Genomic DNA, 19,495 nt, shown 5'->3' on the forward strand with positions numbered 1-19,495 from the left:
ATGCATGTACAGACCCCACATAGGACTTACACGTTAACAAGTAAGACCTCGTTAATCCCTAGTTCGCACAATTTTCAACTTTTGAGGGTCGTCTTTCATAAGGGATCGACAGTTTGTTAATGGAGAAACAGAAAAATGACCCTTTGATATAAGCTCTATCAAAAACTTCGGAAAGCACTTACTTTATGTGGAACAGACAGTTACCGTTGACAGCAAATGCTATCAATGGCTTACAGTTTTAAAATATGTAATTCAAATATTGTGTATGGATCTGTAAAATATTGTTTTATTGAAAAAATGAAATAAAATCTTCAAAATCATCATTTACTACAGACATTGTTGCCGAATAGACATGAGATCTACATTAAATTTCAATATATCCATGCCAATACCCTATTAATTTCCAGTATAGTAAATAAATACTGCTTCATAGTATTGAAACATATTTAATTCTCAACTTCTCATATTCTTAAAAGAAACATTTCCTCTCATTTCCTTTTTCACGTTCATATTTCCATATTGTTTGGAATTTCACTTCTAACCACTTCCGCAGCATCGTTCATTTCCAATCCTTCAAGAATATAAACCAAGTTCTCTAATGATGCATCTTCATCGTCTTCAAACCATATCTGTAATAAGTTTCTTGCCTGTTCTTCTCTCGTAGGGTTCTCATTCGTGAAAAAGTCTATTTCGTCTGGTTTGAAACCTGAAAAAAGTTACTGAATAACACTTTTGTATCTTTATGAATCTCTATATAATGATCTACCAAAGTAGACAGTGCCACAATACTATTGCTTACAATGTCGACAAATGTAAATTTAGTAAGTAAATTTAAAATTCATCTTTGAAACTTGAATTTTTTATAACTCTCAGCAAACTTTCAAAAACATTTGTTCAATTGTTTGAAGTGACTTGGAGCCGATAATATGTTGAGATCGGGGTTCCACAAGGTTCATTCGCTGGGCTCGTTTAATTTTTATTCTACATAGATTATATTGATAAACTCGATATACCAGCATTGTGAGTACAAAACTTTTGAAACTTACCCAACTTGACAGCGAGTTTTTCCCAATCAGGAGCAACTTTCCCGCTAAACAAAATCAACTGTGGCAAGGTGATATTCTTACTATCTCGCCGTACAATGGGGTCATCAACGAATTCCTCGGTTTCATTCTGCTTCAAATCCTCCGACGCTGGTTCTTCTTCTGTCAGGATGTTATAAAGTTCGGTGTCGTTTTGGTTTTGACTTTGACTTTCTTGCGAGTTTTCCTTGCCGGGTATTTCGTGGGCAACTTTTTTAACCATCGACTCCAAGTAGACCGACAGTGGACTCAAAATCGTTGCTCCGTACGTAAAAAAGTGCGGGCTCCTTCTGGCCAGTAGTCGCAAAGCCCTCCAACCGAAGTTGCCGTCTTTCAAGAGGTTTTCGTCTCCTTTGGCAGGATTTTCAATTTGCTGTATCGCTTCGGAGAAGTACTCCTCCAGAGAAGGTAAAAAGTCTCGTCCTTTGCAGGCTTCCAGATTATTCGGGCACTGGTTCCATAGTTTCGTTAGTTCTCCGCTGGAACAAAAAAAAATTAGAGGCTTGTTATTCAAAACATTAGTCGTTAAAGGACGTACCTGCCCATGAAAAATTTGCCCTGACTGTGGGCCTCTTTGATTATATCTCCCAGTAAACGTTTCTCGCAATCTTTTTTGCGATCTGAAGTATCTGTTGGAGAGGGCAGAGTCTTTTTGATTTCTGTAACAATGTGTTATAGTCAGAATATTTTTAGACAAATAGGACAAAATCATTTGCAGTTTCAGGAGGACTTTTTTTCAGTTTGGAGTAGTAGAAAGCCAAAAACTATCCTAAAAATTATTCACTCCTAAAAATATAACCCCTTCAATTCAAATAAGATTCTTTTTGGCTGTGATTAAATCAAATAGGTGAATGAATATCATTACGATGTCATCGATGACATAAGCAGATGAAGCTTATTCCGTGACATTAAAAATCGTAATTCATGAATGAATTGTGTGTATTTTCTATAATGTTATCTAATTTTGTACTGAAGAGCCTTGGGGCAAGTGTTTTAAGGCGAAACATCGATGTATACCAGTGAGGATGACAGTGTTCCATGTAAGTGCAATTTGTTACCATTTATTTAAAGTAGAACTCATGTGAATGATATGTGATTTTTATTCCACAACGAATGTTTGAAGTATAAACTGAGTAGAGAAAAGAATCTTCTGTATAATTCAGTGTTCATAAAGAAGTATTTGTTTCGAAAGAATTTTTTTCTTTCGTGTAATTCAATGTTTATATGGAAGAAGCTGTTTCAGGAAGAATTTCTTTCAGTTTGTGTCTGAAAGTTACTTCTTTGCATGATCTACACATCCATGTATAGAATTACTCATTTTCAAATTGATTACTTCCTTCATTTCTTTGGAAGATTCCCTAATCTTTTTTTTTTTTGTATCACGATGGAGTAGTAGAAAGCCAAAAACTTTCTTTCCCAAAAATTATTCACTCCAAAAAATATAACCCCTTCAATTCAGATAAAATAAATCATTGAAAACAGTTAGATACTAGAATGATATATTCCAAAAAAAAAAGCTTCAATGTGGGATTTAGTTTGATAGTTTACAAAACCGCGATGCGTGTTTCGTTATACAATACCATCTTCAGGCGTCATAATACTGACTAAACAAATTTTGTGTCATGCTTTGAAAGTTATTTGAATCCTAATGGCCATTACCACCTGACAAATTTCTACATGATAAATCCATTACCTACAATATGTACGTTTCTAGGAACAACTTTTCAAACTGTAGATCTCATTTAACATTCCTTCAAGATCTATCCTAACTAACAACTTCCTCATTGTAAACTGAACTCAATAAATGGGAAAACACACCTAATCGTACCTCAACCACCAGATTTGCCCCCTGCGACTTTTCCCTGTTTGCAAGATTTAAGAGACCCATACAACTGTTTCGAAGATTAGAAAAAACACTGGTACAAGTGTATTATATCTGAGGGGACTACTTTGATGGGCACAAAATATAAATTCACTTACCGAATGTACATTTTCAGGGGTGATGGATGTGTTCTCTCTAGAAGGTGGCATCCGAAAAAAAATCAATACCCACACATTCTTGTTCCCGATTTTGGGTTGAAGTCTAATATTCAAACAATTATCATCAAACAATAGAACAGGTGAATTACATCAAATTTCTAGGTATCAAAGTAGATCAAAAAATGACATGGGATCCTCATATTAATGATCTAACAAATAAATTAAGCACAAGTTGCTTCATCATCAGGCAATTGAAAGGTACAATATCTCTGGAAACCCTTAAACTGGCTTATTTTGGAATAGTGCAATCGACAATAAGTTATGAAATAATGTTTTGGGGTAACTCTGTACATATGAATAAAGTTTTTGTTATGCAAAAAAGAATTATCAGATGTATGGCAGGAGTGCACTCCAAAACATCATGTAGAAAATGGTTCAATCAACTAGAAATTCTCACAGTCCCCTCACTTTATGTGCTGCAGATCATATTATTCGTTAAAAAAGATGAAAATTATTTGAGGAAAAAAAAAAGATATACATAATTACTGTACAAGAAACAGTGAAAGATTATACGAGCCATACTCACGATTAGGAGTTGGTCAAGACTCCCATGTATATCAAGGTATTAAATGTTATAACAAACTCATGGCTATTCATCCTGAGTTAAGTTTAATGAGTAGGAATGAACTAAAATGTTGGTTGAATGAATTTTTAAAAAACAAGGTGTTCTACTCTCTTCAAGAATTTTTAAATTGTTGATGTTCATTGTATATTTTAATATTTTACTTATCATAAATGTATATGTATAATCTTGTAAATTTTAATTACTTTTAAGCTCTCTTTGTGACTAGTCCAATAAGTTTCATGTATTTACACTTTTTTTATGTTGTACATGTGAACTTTAGTGAATCGTCAATCAGCATTATTGCCGAATATCATAACTTTATTTAGGTAAATGAACTTTTACTAGACCCTTACAGTGCGGTGCACTGAGGCTATAAATTTGGAAAATTGAATATTTTCGAAAATTACTATTTTTAACAATTTGGCTTTTGACAATATCATTAATATTGGTTAAGAATATAAATGGCCACAGTCGATATACTTAATGTAATATTATTATATTAGATACAGAACACGAACATATACATCCATATGTAGGGTTCAAAAGAGATTAAACTACATTACAATACAGAGTGATACGCCATGAAATATTCAACGCGAACAACATCAGTTTAAATCATCATTGAAGAATTCTTCCAGCGAATAATAAGCTTTGGAGAGAAGCAAAGTTTTCAATTTATTCTTCATGATCATAGAAGAAAAAGTTCTGAGAGATTCAGGTATGATTTTCAGTTTGATCTTCCTCTTGAAGATGATCACTTGGTGAACGAAACACGTGTTGAGGTGTTAAAATAACGGTTTGGTGTTGGGGAAAAACTCCAGTAATATTCATTACTACACTGAATGTATGCGGATGACACTACACTACTGGTTAGTGGTAAGAATGTTACATCCACAGTAGACTTGGCTCACAGGGAAATTTTAAAAGCCCAGGACTGGTTTTCTAGCAATAAAATAATCTGCAATGATAAATGGTCATGATCACAGTTTACTATTAAAATCACAGCACGATTTAATGAAACAGGTGAATTCAATAAAATTTCTAGGACTTACTCTCACTGAAGATTGTAGATGGAATCAACATATTAATGAAATATGTAAAAAAATAACGCCTATGTGTTACTGTATCTATCAACTCAGTAAAATTATAGATAAGTTGGTGGTACTCATGTACTATCATGCCCGATTACACTCAACAATCTCATATAGTATAGTAGCTTGGGGCCTATCACACGTGAGACACAAAGGATATTTATTTTACAGAAGAGAGCTGTCAGAAACATTCAGAGTATAAATAGACGTACTAGCTGCAGAGATCTATTCAAAGTTTTAAGAATATTAAGTCTCCCATGCATTTATATGTACCAGCTGTTGATTTTTGTAAAATCGGATCAGCGACCTTTTACCTTCTTAAACAAAAATAATTACGGCACAAGAAATTCAACATTGTTAGAAATACCAAATCATAGACTGGCTAGATCAGAATCAAGTCCAATTTTAATGGGTGTCAGGCTATTTAACAAATTGCCAAATCATTTTAGAAAAATGTCACTAAGAAAATTTAAACGGTTCCTAAAAAACTTTCTGATTGATAAAGCCTACTACTCCATTGAAGAGTTTATAAATGACTTATCAATATAACTGAGGAATTGAGATTGTCATCTAGGGATGTTTATATATTATAATTTTACCTAGTTATAAGTTTTAATATATAATTTTACATAACTGTTCATATCCTATATATACATAATTTTTTCTTTTTTATAAGTTTATTTATATCATATTACACTGACTTGTTCTATATCATTGAGTTATGATCCAGAAGAACCAATATAACATTATTATTATTATAAAGGTTCCAACAGTGCATCACAAATACTAAGTACCTCACAAATTCTGACTTACATAATTACTCAATTCAAAGAGGTACAAAACTGAGGCCTCAATTTTATTGACTAGATCTATCAGCTCAAAATTCACTCAAACTCACATTCATTCGATAAAATACAAACAGACATTATTGGTTTGAGTTATAACCGTTTCGAGGCTAGAGTTGGGCACTCACTAATAAGACAATGTTTCGAAGAATATTTGAATTGTGAGACAATTATCTTTCAATATGTTATTTTTTGTTTTTAAATTTTAGAAATAACTATTTTAGATGTAATTAGTGTGTATTAACTGCAACTATTGTTTTTCGTATTTCTCAGTTTGACATGTCATTATTGTATATTTTGTAGTTGATGTGATGAAATAAACTTATCTATTTATTTTCATTACCTGGACAACTCTCATTTTTCCAACCATTCCACAGTTCTTCTCTCGACAAAACGTTCTTCACAATTTGTGCAAATTCTTGTCCGTCTGGTGGCGTTTCTCTCAATAAGTTATACACTGTTTCAGTATTATTTGCGATCCATTTTTTTTGTTCGTCATTCAATTCTTGGCTATTTCTGAGAAGAAAAACATAAATTACTTAACAAAAAAAATATTGAGTGCATTTCGTAACACTGAGGAAATATATAAAATGTGAAATTTCATCAAAAAGAGTATTTGATTACAGTTATTCAATAATTATATAAATAACATCAATAAAATCTGCAAGTTAATGGTCGCATAATATCAACAGATGAAGATACGGCAAATACATCCTCAACTTACACCTGAGCATGGTAAGAACGAATAAAGGATTATACAATCCTTTTACGCAGGCTGCGAAAGTCTTCAATGAATTACCTGTCCATATATGTAAGTTGCCGGGCTTTGGTTCATTCATCAATAGTTAAAAAGAACATCTGAACCTCGAGGCACACGTCTGATGCGTTACTACTATGAGCTTTGTAGTGGCTTACTAGTTTTTGTGTTTCACTTGTCATATTGAACGTTTGTGAATCACGAGACCAGCATTTTTGCTGATTAGGGAGCATAACAACATATTTTATATTTATAGTGTCTTGAACTGTACATTGTTGTTATATTTTCAATAAAAAAAACTTATTTTGAGAATGTTTTCCAAAAAAGAAGATTATGTTTATTTCGACCAAAATCAATGAGTCTGTCAATCTTTGGTGTAGAAACTTTTTCAAAAACATCCCAATGCAAAATGACCAAGAAATAGATGAAGATTTATATTATAACATCATTAGTGAGGGAAAAAATACACCCCCAGAAGTAGACAATATATTTAGGAGGAATGTAAGAGCCCAAGAACCAGACATACACAAACATATCATCTCCATGTATGAATATTGTCTGAACAATCATTACTATCCCACAGCCTGGCAAGAAGGATTGATAATTGCAATTCCAAAGCTCAATACAGACCATTCACAGACCTGCAACTACAGACCCATTACTCTTCTGCCAGTGTTAAGGAAAAACTTCGAGGAAATCATCAAATAGCAACTCAATGAACATATCAATGTACCAATGTATCAATTAGGTTTTAGAGAAAAAAGAAATACAACCAACCCTATAGTAATTGTAATATCTAACGAACAAACAGTCGCATGATCAACTTACACTCGTCAGCTTTATTTTTGGATATCTACAAAGCTTTTGATAGCGTTTGGTATGAAGGAATGTTATATAAACTTCAAGAATTGGAACACCCTCATCATGAAAAAATATTTTGAGAACAGAACCCTAACCGTCAGAGTCAGAAATTTATTCTCCAAGAAATTTGCTCCCCAAAAAGGAGTTCGACAAGGCTCTCCGTTATCTTCACTTCTCTATAATATATACTGCCATGATATATACAATCACAATTTGGAAGACAAGAATGCATTTAATAAAAACCTCAACATCTTACAGTATGCAGATGACACTGCCTTAGTTTCACACAACGGCACGCTAACACTTATAATAGTGGAACTGCAAAGCCTTGTCGACACGACAACGCTCTGGTTCAATAGATGGCGATTGAGACTCAACCCGGAAGAATCAAAATTTATTATTTTTTATCACAACCTTTCAGAGAAGCTACCTACAATAAAGATCAACAACAAAATGGTGAGAAGCAGGCAATCAGTAAAATACTTGGGAGTTAACATTGACCACAAAATCAACTTGAACAGCCATACAAAAATTATTCAAAAGAAATGTATCAATAGAGGAAAACACTTTTGAAGTCTGACATATAAAAAAAAAGAATCAACACTAAAACTGCAACTGAAATATATGAAATGATCTGCCGTCCACTTCTCAAATATTCAAAAATTAATTATTCAAGTTGTAATCCTGCATTGGATAATCTCCAAATAGCTGAAACATCTACACTAAGAAGTGTTCGCCAGCAATGAATTCATACTGAATGAGAGTAAAACTTCAAGCCTAAAATTTGATTGTAGGCCAAATAATTCTGCTAATCAGGAAGAAATGAATGGAAATGTGAAATTTCTCGGTGTTCAAATTGACAGTCATCTCCAGTGGTCACAACATGTGAATTTTTTGTGTACTAAACTCTCCAAGGTTGTTTTTGCTATTAAAAAAGTTCGAGACCTTTTGAATCAAACAGCAGCGCTAACTTCTTATTAGTGCCTATTCCATTCACACCTTCAGTATGCTACTTTATCTTTGAGTAATGCAGCTCAAACACACATAATCAAACTACTAATTTTACAAAAGTCTGCCATAAGATGTATTACAAAGTCAAATTGGGAGGCTACTATATATATCAAAAAACCACCAAAATTGATACGGGACTCTATAACAACTTACCATCTCAATTTTGAGTTTTACCTCCAGAAAATTCAAATCCAAATTGAAATGTATCTTATCTAGTAACTGTATTTACAACTTCCAAGAATGTACGCAGTTGATCGCTGAAAATCGGCATTTGTTCATGGATAATCACAGTGATTGAATATAATTTCCCATTTTATTGTTACGGTATATATTCATACATTTATCTATATTTTATCCATTTGACATTCTCTACATTTCACAATATATATTTTTTGTTTACATTTTATACATCATACTTCATATATTTTATACATTTACGTTTTATATATAATTCATACATTTTACATTTTATATATCCATATTTAGTCATCATCTATCTTTAGTTATTAGGGTTAAGGTTTGAACGTGTCTATAAAATGTAAAATTTTCTTGAGACAAATAAAAATGAAATGAAATATTACCGAAATGCGTCACCCAAACGCACTGTTGCATGGAACTACAAAAGTGAAACTTATAAAGGAGAGACTATCAGACTTAGGAAACCGTTTTGCAAAAACCGAAACTAACTTGGACACCCTGCAGGCATTATATAGAGAAAGAGCTAAAGGACAACCAATCAAATTCAAAAACCCGGAAAATACTATTTGGGAAAACTTCAAACCTCTCTCATAATTTATTATAGACTTTTTTACCAGAAATCTTATGTACCTCAATTCTATTATGTGAGCATATGTAAAAATCACTGTAAATATTTAAAAATTATACACTGGCTGAAGGACTTCGGTCGATGGTCCTTTGGTATTCACCAATGAATGACATTTATAATCATTATTTAATTTTTCATTATTCTGTAATACAATCAGAAAGGTACATTGTACAGGATTACTCATAAAAAAGCTTAAGCTGTTATTGTCGACTTCCTTAATCTATAGCCGAACTGATTATTGAATGACATATTGTTTTCCTCCAAAAACGCAATCAACCTTTCCTTCAGGATAACCTTGAAAACTTTCCCCAAGACAGGTATTATGGAAATTGGCTGGTAACTATCTGGGCTGTTGGGATTTCCCTTTTTATAAGTGACACCCATTTATAAAAAGGGAAATCTCAACAGCCCAGATAGTTACCAGTCAATTTCCATAATATCTGTCTTAGGAAAATTTTTCGAGGTTATCGACACGGTCCATCTTGATATCCTATTAACAAAACTCGAAAGGTATGGAATTAGAGGAGTTGCCTTGAACCTCCTCTCGTCCTACTTGACAAATCATACCCAGTATGTAAAATCCAAAAACCAGACGTACGCGTATCATGCAGTCAACTTTGGGGTCCCACAAGGGTTCGTCTTAGGGCCCCTACTATTTATAATATATCGCAATGGCCTGTCCTCGAATCTGGATCAGAGTGTTACATCCATTTTTTTATAATTAGTGAATCCCACTGAAATACAACGCAGCACAAACTCTCAACCAAGCAGAATAATTATAAAAAAACTGGTTCAATTGTAATTATTTATTCCTTAATGAATCAAAAACACAGAGTCTTGTTATGAGCACCACTTCCCCATCTGAGGACCACACGTTAAGCTTTTCGGGCTGTTACTGGATAACAAACTAAGTTTTGCTCGTCATATTGAAGATCTATCTAAGTTACCTATGCTCTCACATTGAATGTGGATACAGATCATCTAAGAATACAACGAAAAAAAGTGATCTCTGTCCTACATTATTCAGACTTACAAAATTAAGATCTGTGAATATTCAACACAGCACTGTTTTTACTCTATAGATGATTATCTGGACCATGTAGTTACATGTGCATGTGAATAGGTAATCCTCTTCCTCATTGGGTTTACTATCCTGTTCTTAGGTTTTAACATGTTCATACTTCTTATTTTTAATTATGATATGTACCTTGCGTTATTTGTATGTTCATCATGAGAAGCATATTTTATACTATTTTATTTTATTCATTTTATGTGATCTATATCACTATTTCGACAAATGTATACATGTCTAATTGTCTACCTGAAATAAATATTTCTATTTCTAGTATGCTCCCCAGAGAGTAATAGCATACCGAAGACGGGATTCGACTTGAACATAATACAGCTTACGATTGGGGATACTTACGATTTGAATTTAACTGTAGAAGTGAAATATTGAAAGATTATAAGAAACTGAAGCAAAACAGATCTTCTGAAGTTGACGTCATGCAGTTGCAGATCCAGAAGTTTTTGACTGGTTAGGTATTTTGCGAAATAGCCCACATTTGTTGAGTTTTCCATAGAAGTCACATAATCCAACTTTATTCCATGGAAAGTATTAAGTATACTTGTGGAGTGCTGAAACAGAATCACCTCATGTAAGTACCAATTTATAATGCAATTTGAAAAATCCCACGATTAGTCTTGAACTGATACATGTAGCAAATACAAAATTTGATTTATGAAGAAAATATCAGCAATTATAAAATATGGTTGATATTTTAAATCAAGCAAGGTGACTGACCTTGCTTTCATATAACTAGTTAAAAGAAATTAAGATGACATATAGCCAGACAGTCTTTAGAGTTTAGGAACAGATATTTTTCAATAAAAATCATTTTGTATTGATTACATAAGGAGGAGGTCTTTTCAAAAAATATGATGAATTTTCATTTTTCTCAAACAATATTTACTTATTCATCAAATTTCTATTTTGTTCCCTTCAGAGAACATATTTTATCAATGACAATTCTTTATGAAAATTTGGTTCTGTTATACCATTCTCAACAATAATTACATGATGGTCAATTTATAAATCAATAATAGCACCCCACTTTGACTATTGCAGTACATTACTCTATTTTGTGAGCAATGAAAATCTAAACAGACTACAGAAGCTTCCAAACAGATTATGAGGGCAATATTAAGTTGTAATAAACGAACATCTGTGGAATACACGTTGGAAACACTGTCTCTTATGTCTGCTAACAGGATAACCCTGAATATGCCAATATTTATATTTAAAATTAAACACAATATGTTGCCAAATTATCTGAGTGATCAGTTAACCTACACAAGTAGTATTCATACACACTCCACTGGAAATAGAATAGGAAATTTTTATATCAACAGAGAAGATATAGGTTATAACTCGTTGTATAGTTCTGGTCTGATTGCATATAATAATTTGCCAAGTCATATGAAAAGCTGTGATTCATTAAATTTATTCAAAAGAAAATGTAGTGAATATATTTCAAGTAATTGTCATCAATAATTCGTCTCATTTTTTAGTTTCTTGTATTTAAAATGTGACTTATCTCTAATTTTATATATATTTTTTATTGTTTTGTATTTTATAAACGACTGACTGTACTATGAAGAGCATTATTTGCTAATAAAGAGTAATAATATATGTTTAGTGGAGGTAATTACTAGTATATTTTCTTTCAATACACTTGTACCGAATTGATCCGACTTTTTCATCATTACATCAAGGAAAGGAAGGTATAGTTCAGTTATACACGGTTTCAATTGAAGAAGTTACTTACTTATCCTATGCCCTGTATACATATAAGTATTCAATATGCAGAAAAGAATTACAACAATCATCATTGTACTTTTGTTAAAAAAATCCTCTGTGAGGTATGTTGAATAACTTGTATTTCTTTAATTTTTTAAATTAACCGCCTGATAATTTTCAAACTAATAGTATTAAAAAATTATAATATTTATCCATACCGCACTGAACAGTCTCCACTGGGCTTTATTGTAACACTGGCTAGGATTTCTGAAAAAGTCTTGCAACTGCCAAAATTTGCAGTAAAACGTGAAATCAACCTTTTGTATCTGATCTCCTTTTTGAATTTCAGGAACCACATCGTCAGAAGGATCCATTCCATACTCCGTCACATTTTCCAAATTGAACTCGCTTACAATATTCAGTCCTGATCTTTCCGAAAATGGAAAGAACTTCGCTAGAAACAACAGGATTTTGCCACAAAAAACTGTTGCCGTAGTTCGAGAAAGACGTCTCAGAAGATCATTGCAAAGCCTGAGCAAATTGTTCTTACAAGCGGTGAAAAACAGTTCTTCTTTCCATATGTGGACATTCTGCTCAACGAAAGTAAACATAACCTCGCACACATCTAGCGTTAGGGTCTCAAATACATCCCCCAGCAGAAGGACGGGCACTGTGGGCGAACTCAATCCTTGTCGGCATAGCAGTATCGAGAAATCAATGAAATCTTTGAGTACGGCAATGCTGGATTGTTCTTCGAGAAGGTTGAGCAAAAGTTCCCGCAAGATCAGGTCCAAGACTGTTTTCAAATCGATTTCGGTGTTGAAAGATTTCATTTTCTGCTCCAGGAGATCCACTCTCCTAGATTTGAATGATTTTTCGAGCACATCCTGAAATATTTAAAAAGAACTCAATAATATATTTTTAATTTTTTCATAAACTACCCCTTACGATTTGATTTCCACAAAAGTTTGTGGAGGTCAAATCGTAAGGTGTAGTTTATGGAATTACTATTGATCTTCATCAAGTAACGACCGGAATCAATAGGAAAAAAATATATTTCCCAGTTATTATTTTGTGACATTTACCCTGTATTCCATACGTAGTATCTCGAAACTTTCTTCCATTTTGTACAGGTTGGAGACTATTGATATTAATTTTTCAGTTTATTTCATTTAATTATCATATCCCGAGAAGTTTATCTTTCAGATGGAAATTATATGTAAAACACTTTTTCATTATTTTTGTTTCTATCAAATAAATCACATTTTAGGTTAGTTATTCTTATTCTTCTTTATTTCTGTTGGGTGTTGCTGGCTCCAATTGTCAAAACCATTATCCAATATTTTATGATTAGGAAAGGTTAATTTGTGCACAAGTGGAATACACTAAAAGATCAAATTAGGAATAGATTATGAATGTTCCATAGTAGATTTAAGAGCTATAAAATTTTATTTTGACTGAATATCACTCGCTGATGGATTGTATTCATAGTGCATGATTATGAATAAAACTTGGGACTTTGACCTTTACTAAATTTTGGTTGGACCGATTTCACGAATATAGTCCTGTAATTTTTCATATAATAAATTAAGATTTATGTATTATTTCGTACAACGTTCTAGACATTAACATAACGGACATAGTGAAAACCTGCCGAACACAGTTCACGAATCTGGAAAATAGCTTTAACATAGTTTCAATTGAAGTTGAAAAATATTAGCAAGGTGTATTAGCCAGTAAAATGGTACAAATACGCTATACCAGGCGAATCAGAAAAAACTTTGTTAACCCTTCAAAAGGTATTCAAAAATGAATCCGATGGTGTTAGAAATAAAAATAATGCAAATATAGATTTATTTTTTACAAAAATTGAAAATCTTAATAAAATAGAGTATTTACACATAGCACGATAAAATCTAGAGTCTTTTTTGTTCAATGAAACAAAAAATTATTCATTTGAAACTCAAAATCCTCATCAAGGCCACATTTTCCTTAGGGACCCTTTCGGTGGGTCCAGAACTCATGTTTTGTCTGAAAATGAATGCATACTTATATATTACAATACGTCTATAATGTATATGGATGGATTGACTGTTTTTGATTTTTACATAACTGACGAACTCTGCCATCATCCGTATCAACTTGGCTTTCGTTTTCTGAAGTTCGTGTGAGTAGGAATGAAACTCAATAGCGCCTCTACCGCCTGTTTTTCAGAATCTGGAAAATATTTGATTTGATTTTTATGATGAAATTAATACAAATTCAACTAGCATACAGTACAATAAACAAAAACATTAATAACAAAAACAGTTTGTGATGAGAACAGTTGATAGCCTTGTAGACATTTTTTTTCTTGGATTGTTTAATGTGTACCTGGAAGAAACAGGCCCTGAAACTGAACTTTGGAGAACACTTCAAATTACAATTTTTTTTATTCATAGCATTTTTCATAAATGAGGTAGCATCTGATTGCATGTTGCATTGATTAGTTGAAATATTGAATTACTTAAGAAATCATGTCTTTTTTCTCTTCAACAACTTTCAATAGAACAAGCAACAAATGTATTATTGGTCTGAAAAATTTGGGGTGGACTAACTTTTCTTTTATTTTTGCTAGACTTTTATTATGAAAATAGATCATACGGAAAATAGACGTGGATTTGTTGTTGAATATAATCTAATATGTCATACAGGCTTTTTACTTACTAGTGCAATTTTCGATTGACAAGCGGTCAACCTTTTTGATTGACAAGTGGTCAACCTTTTTGGTCTCCTGCTCATTGAGGGAAATCGAAACTAAACAGTCATCAGATAATCGAAGGGCATCCTTATGTTTGCCTCCAGCGGTGGTTCGTTTGGTAGAACTATTCTCTCCCTGAGTTGGTTCTGGTAATTTTACAGTAGGAATTGCGGTAGATTTCAGTCTTCGTCTCTGGGTTGGACAGTCTGAAAAAATTTTTATACATGAACAAATTTATTATTATAATGATTTTTCAGGGAAGCTATAAAATACTCCTGATTCCTAGAAACAAACAAGGGAAAAAGTGGCTTCATTTTTGAGGAAATGAGATATTAAAATTGCATATAGAACAAGTAATTCGAGAAATCAGGAGTATATGAATTAAAGTGTGGAACGTGTCCTAAGGCATATATTGGTCAAACTGGCAGATATTTAGGAATCTAATTTAGAATTCTAATGAATGACCAACTGGATTTGAATAGACCACTATTATTGAACGTGTTTTCTTAAAAACCGAGAGAAATAATTATTATTAATATAGATGTGAGGTAATATGCTTCAGGTGATCATTTGTGAGGTAGTCTCAATTATGGTTACCTGTAGTATATAAATATTAGTGTTAGAAGCAATTTGAAGTATTCAAATCACTTGATAAAGCCATTATGTTAGCAAAACATGTTGTGTTTTTCAAATAAAGTTTGTGGAGATCAAATCATGAGTTGTAGTTATGAAATTTCTAGAAACTAGTGGAAATGAAATTCCCATGTATGTGTCTACAGCATTCAATTCTACTGAATTGAAAAACATGAAAGACTTATTTTTGGTGTCTGAAAAATTATTGAACATTATAAAAATGTTTTTGGTTTTTTTTTCGTTTGTTTTACAATATTAAAATAACTATAATTCGTTTGATTCAATTCAATACACATATAATTAAAATATGAAGGATATTATCGTACTTACCAGGTAAAATGAAAGCATCCTTTGTGAAATGCAAAGAACATACAGTGGCTCGGTTGGATAGTTTTTTGACGATGTTCAAATTTTTAATCCACATCTCATGTCTGTCTACTTTCTCGACGACACCGTGCTCGTTTGTAATACGAACAGTAAATTTATTTCCTCCTGGAAACCTATGAAAGGATATGGAAGCACTCCTTCCTTTTTTGGAATGGCATCCTCTAACGCAGCAGTTGGTGTTATTAATGCCTATTTTCGCCATCAGAAAATGAATCGTTTTTGAAACTAACTCGAAATAATAATTTTGTTCACGTAAATTACATATTTATTGTTATCAGTCATCTAAACTAAACAACGTGGTTGCACATTGTACTGGCTAAACAGTTCGAAATATTTTCAGGTAGAGGTCGTGGTGGGTGGTGAAGAATTGTCCCAGTGTTGTCGAGTTGTGCATCCACAGAACTAAAACTTGTGAATTTCAACCATCTATCTTTGTATATAGAAGTTTATATACAAAGCCTTTACTCTCTACTTACTCTTTACTCTTCAACTAAACTATATCAATTCAACAAAAAAAGCAAGTCAAAGAAAGATAGATACGTGGTCAAAGCATGATCACCGGGCACATTTGCATCTACTGGGTAAAATAAACAAGTCTCCTTACGCTGGTCAATCATATTTAACTACAATCGGCTGGCGGAATTCATTGTTACACTGTCAGAGTGGTCAGTTACGTTTTAACACCTGTGGTGTATACATATACGCTATTTTGAAGTTTAAAATTCGTAAAATATCAAGTACTGATACGGCTGAAGAAACTGCTAATTTGTGTCCTTACACTACACCAGAAAAATTTACTATAGCCAGCCGCATATTATTGAAAAAAATAAAAATGTTGGTCGTTCCTTAGTGCGATTCTCTACACGTCCACGTAATCCCCCTCTCTGGGGGATCACGTGCACTAAGCATGATATACAGTATAATATTTAGTTCAGGATCTAACGAATCAGATGACGTATTTCCATTAGATTGTAACAATATCGGGCATGTTTGATGACCACTGGAAGAAAAGTAGGTACCTATGTAATCTAAGCAATGACCTGCTGACGTTAGTGCACAATTCATTAATAAATTCACGAGCATTATGTAAGCTAGCGAGTCTCAAATATTTGGCACTGTATAATTGAATTTCACTATTATAGAAAACGTCTGTCTATGGCTGAAATGCTTATTGAAAGTTTTACTGACTGGTAAAGTGAGTTTGCTACTTCTTCATGATTCATTTAACGAGAAAATAACGTTATTTCAGGAATACATGCGAGTTTTAAAAATGGCGTGTGTAGCTGCAATATGTTGTTATAATGAAATTCAGTTATGAGAAACGGGATGAAAACGCACACACATACACATGTTTGGGTGTGTGTGTGCGCTCATATTGACGGCTACTAAGTATGCAACCCATATTACTGTTGGGATGCACCAACCACATTCTTTTGTGCAGTGGTGTCATTTCCATAACTTTGTGTAGTTGACAGTGAATGTATGTAAAACTGACGTAACGGCTAGTCCTCAATGACAGGTCTATGGTTTGTTTGTAAACATATAACTGTCATCTGACTATCATTGCTGTCAGTAGAATAGATAGGAAATAGGAAGCGGTTTTGAAAGGGTAGTTGTTTGTATTATAACCATGATATCAATTAGCGAAAGTGTGAAGAATAACACCTGATTTGTGAGAAAATCAATATCAACATGGAAACTAAAACTCGAGCCAATTTATGGTGGTTGAAGTCCACACATACTGAAGAGAACTTAGTGCCTAAGCTAGATTTAAATCCTTCTACCACTTTGGTCGACCTCCTGGAAAAAGATAACAACAGTAACTGCGACGTAGACGTAGGCAGTATTATAGAGGAAATTAATAAAGTAGCAGCTCAAAGTCCTCTTGGTCCTTTTGAGAAAAATGTTGAAGAAAGAAGTATCGACGATCTGATGAAAGAGGCAGAAAAGATTTTCCTTGAGAGTTCCAAGAGCTTCGAACAGCTGAGTCAGAGAAGTAAAACCTCGCAGAATATATCGGATTTGTTGTCCGAGCTCTCGAATGATTCTACTCCTACTCCTAAGAGTATTAGCCCACTTCCTATGGATCTGAATCTACAAGATTCTAGTGAAAGTGGTGATGATTACACTGAGGATTTTGTGGAGGAGGTGCAAGTGGATACTAATCCTTCCTCTAGACAGAAATCAAATGATGAAAAGATTCTAGAGAGTGTCAGTAAAGAACACACAGTGAAGTCACAAGAAAAACCCTTGGATGACTTTATTGAGTCAGAGAGTTCAAGTGTTGAGAAAGACAGTACAAAAGATATGACTAGGTTGGGATCTATGCAATACCTGAAAGGATCTCAACCTGTTGGGAAAATTGTGGAAAATGAGGATGAAAATAAAAATGCCGAGTACATCACAAACAGCAGAGATAGATTCAATGTGGGCATCGAACAATATGGAGTGGAAAAGAATGATAACTTCAAGTTCGAAAAGGAGCTCTTATTAAAAGATGATTTGATTCAAACGTTGGAGGAAGACAACAGAAACTTGAAATTTGAAATTCAAGAAATCAAGGTATGTACTTCTCAATGAAATTTTTACATTTGCATAATGTTACACTCAAGATATGATAGCTGCATTAATATTTGAAACTAACTAATACAGTCTATTATAAGATTTTCACTATGAAAGCTTTTCTTGAGAAAGACATTGTATAGCAAAACACATGTTGTGATTTTGTGAAGTTTTTAAAGAGAAAAATCTTACAGGAAACTGTACAATTTGAGTATGAGCCAGCTCAATGTCTGTAAAGGTATTTAAAAGAAAGTAGTTTTCAAAACCTTGTTAAAATAATACAAAAATTGCCAAAAAATGATTGAATTTTTAGTGGCAAACCATATATTGAGTGAAGGCTAATTTGGGTTTCAAAAACAAAGGATTACTAACAATGCCATATTTCCATTAAAAAAAGTTTTTGATGAACTTAACAAAGGTGAGGAGTTGCCGCAATGATTAGTAATTTGATAAAATTTTTTAATTGCGTCATTCTCATCTTCTCGACCTTCTGTGAAAAGCTTGTATTTTTAAACATTTTTCTAACTGAGAGTACAGTCACCGTATGCCACCGTCAATATCCTCAAATATTCTTCAACATCTTGAGTGATCATTAGTATGGCTTTCAGAAACAAAGATCAACAGGCGGCCTTCTGTCGTATGTCACCCATATTTGGAATAACGAGAAACGTGAGAACGAAACGAGAAACACGGAGAATCAAGAGCTGTTGCGCTTGATATTTCAAAGGCCTTTGGTCGTGTCTGGCATGAGGGTTTGCTAGTCAAACTTTGATACTATGGCTTGTTGGATCATTTTTGTGTGTGGCTCTTCAGCTTCCTGAAAGAACCGCCCCTGTCAGTGGCCATCGATGGATATCTCACGAATATTTTCACCATCAAGGATGATGTTCCCCGGGAATCCCTATTGTCCCCAACCCTCTTTTTATTATATAGAGTGTAACTAAATAAGTGTAAAACATTTGTTAAGATACAGCCCCTTACAGGGGGTACATAAAATTTGCGTAACAATTTTTTTTACAAGCACTAAAAAAGTTACAATATTGAAATTAACCTGACGTTTTGTACTACCAAAGAGACACTTAGCCAGAAAATTATTTGGTTTACCCCATGGTTGTGAGGGGTAGAAAACGCAACCCCTAAAACTTTTTGTCTTATTATTTGTTTACCATTTAAAAATTTATTTCCGACAGCCTGTTTCATTGTAAACAAAAAATGTCTCTTGGGTTTTTTTGCCCAAAAAAAAACCAGTTCGCAGCAAAAAATTATTTTACGAACAACTACAGAGATACATCGTC

General features: G+C 33.2%; 3 protein-coding genes across 3 annotated transcripts in view; 1 reads left to right on the top strand and 2 right to left on the bottom strand.

Moving 5' to 3' along the window:
* Positions 1-430: 430 nt before the first annotated feature.
* On the bottom strand, positions 431-13,157 carry Hpr1 (THO complex 1-like protein Hpr1). The gene is made up of 7 exons (XM_074174498.1): positions 12,964-13,157; positions 12,097-12,765; positions 10,505-10,716; positions 5,967-6,139; positions 1,621-1,741; positions 1,047-1,561; positions 431-706 (listed from the first exon to the last, which is right to left on the bottom strand). Exons 1-7 carry the CDS (start codon positions 13,000-13,002, stop codon positions 507-509), a joined length of 1,929 nt encoding a protein of 642 aa, XP_074030599.1. The 5' UTR covers positions 13,003-13,157; the 3' UTR covers positions 431-506.
* A 558-nt stretch (positions 13,158-13,715) lies between these two features.
* Positions 13,716-15,970, bottom strand: LOC111515557 (uncharacterized). Its single transcript, XM_023171775.2, has 3 exons — positions 15,582-15,970; positions 14,585-14,824; positions 13,716-14,095 (listed from the first exon to the last, which is right to left on the bottom strand). Exons 1-3 carry the CDS (start codon positions 15,838-15,840, stop codon positions 14,016-14,018), a joined length of 579 nt encoding a protein of 192 aa, XP_023027543.2. The 5' UTR covers positions 15,841-15,970; the 3' UTR covers positions 13,716-14,015.
* A 1,227-nt stretch (positions 15,971-17,197) lies between these two features.
* The window catches only part of LOC111515687 (centrosomal protein of 162 kDa), a 48,218-nt gene continuing 45,920 nt past the window's right edge, over positions 17,198-19,495 (top strand). The window contains exon 1 of the mRNA XM_074174501.1: positions 17,198-18,200. Within this exon, the coding sequence (XP_074030602.1) occupies positions 17,331-18,200 (870 nt within the window). The 5' untranslated portion in view covers positions 17,198-17,330. The remainder of the gene's footprint in view (positions 18,201-19,495) is intronic.

This window comes from Leptinotarsa decemlineata, unplaced genomic scaffold, assembly GCF_025532065.1.
Source record: "Leptinotarsa decemlineata unplaced genomic scaffold, Ldec_3_MD MMD2_tig00000591_RagTag_RagTag, whole genome shotgun sequence".
Taxonomy (NCBI): domain Eukaryota; kingdom Metazoa; phylum Arthropoda; class Insecta; order Coleoptera; family Chrysomelidae; genus Leptinotarsa; species Leptinotarsa decemlineata.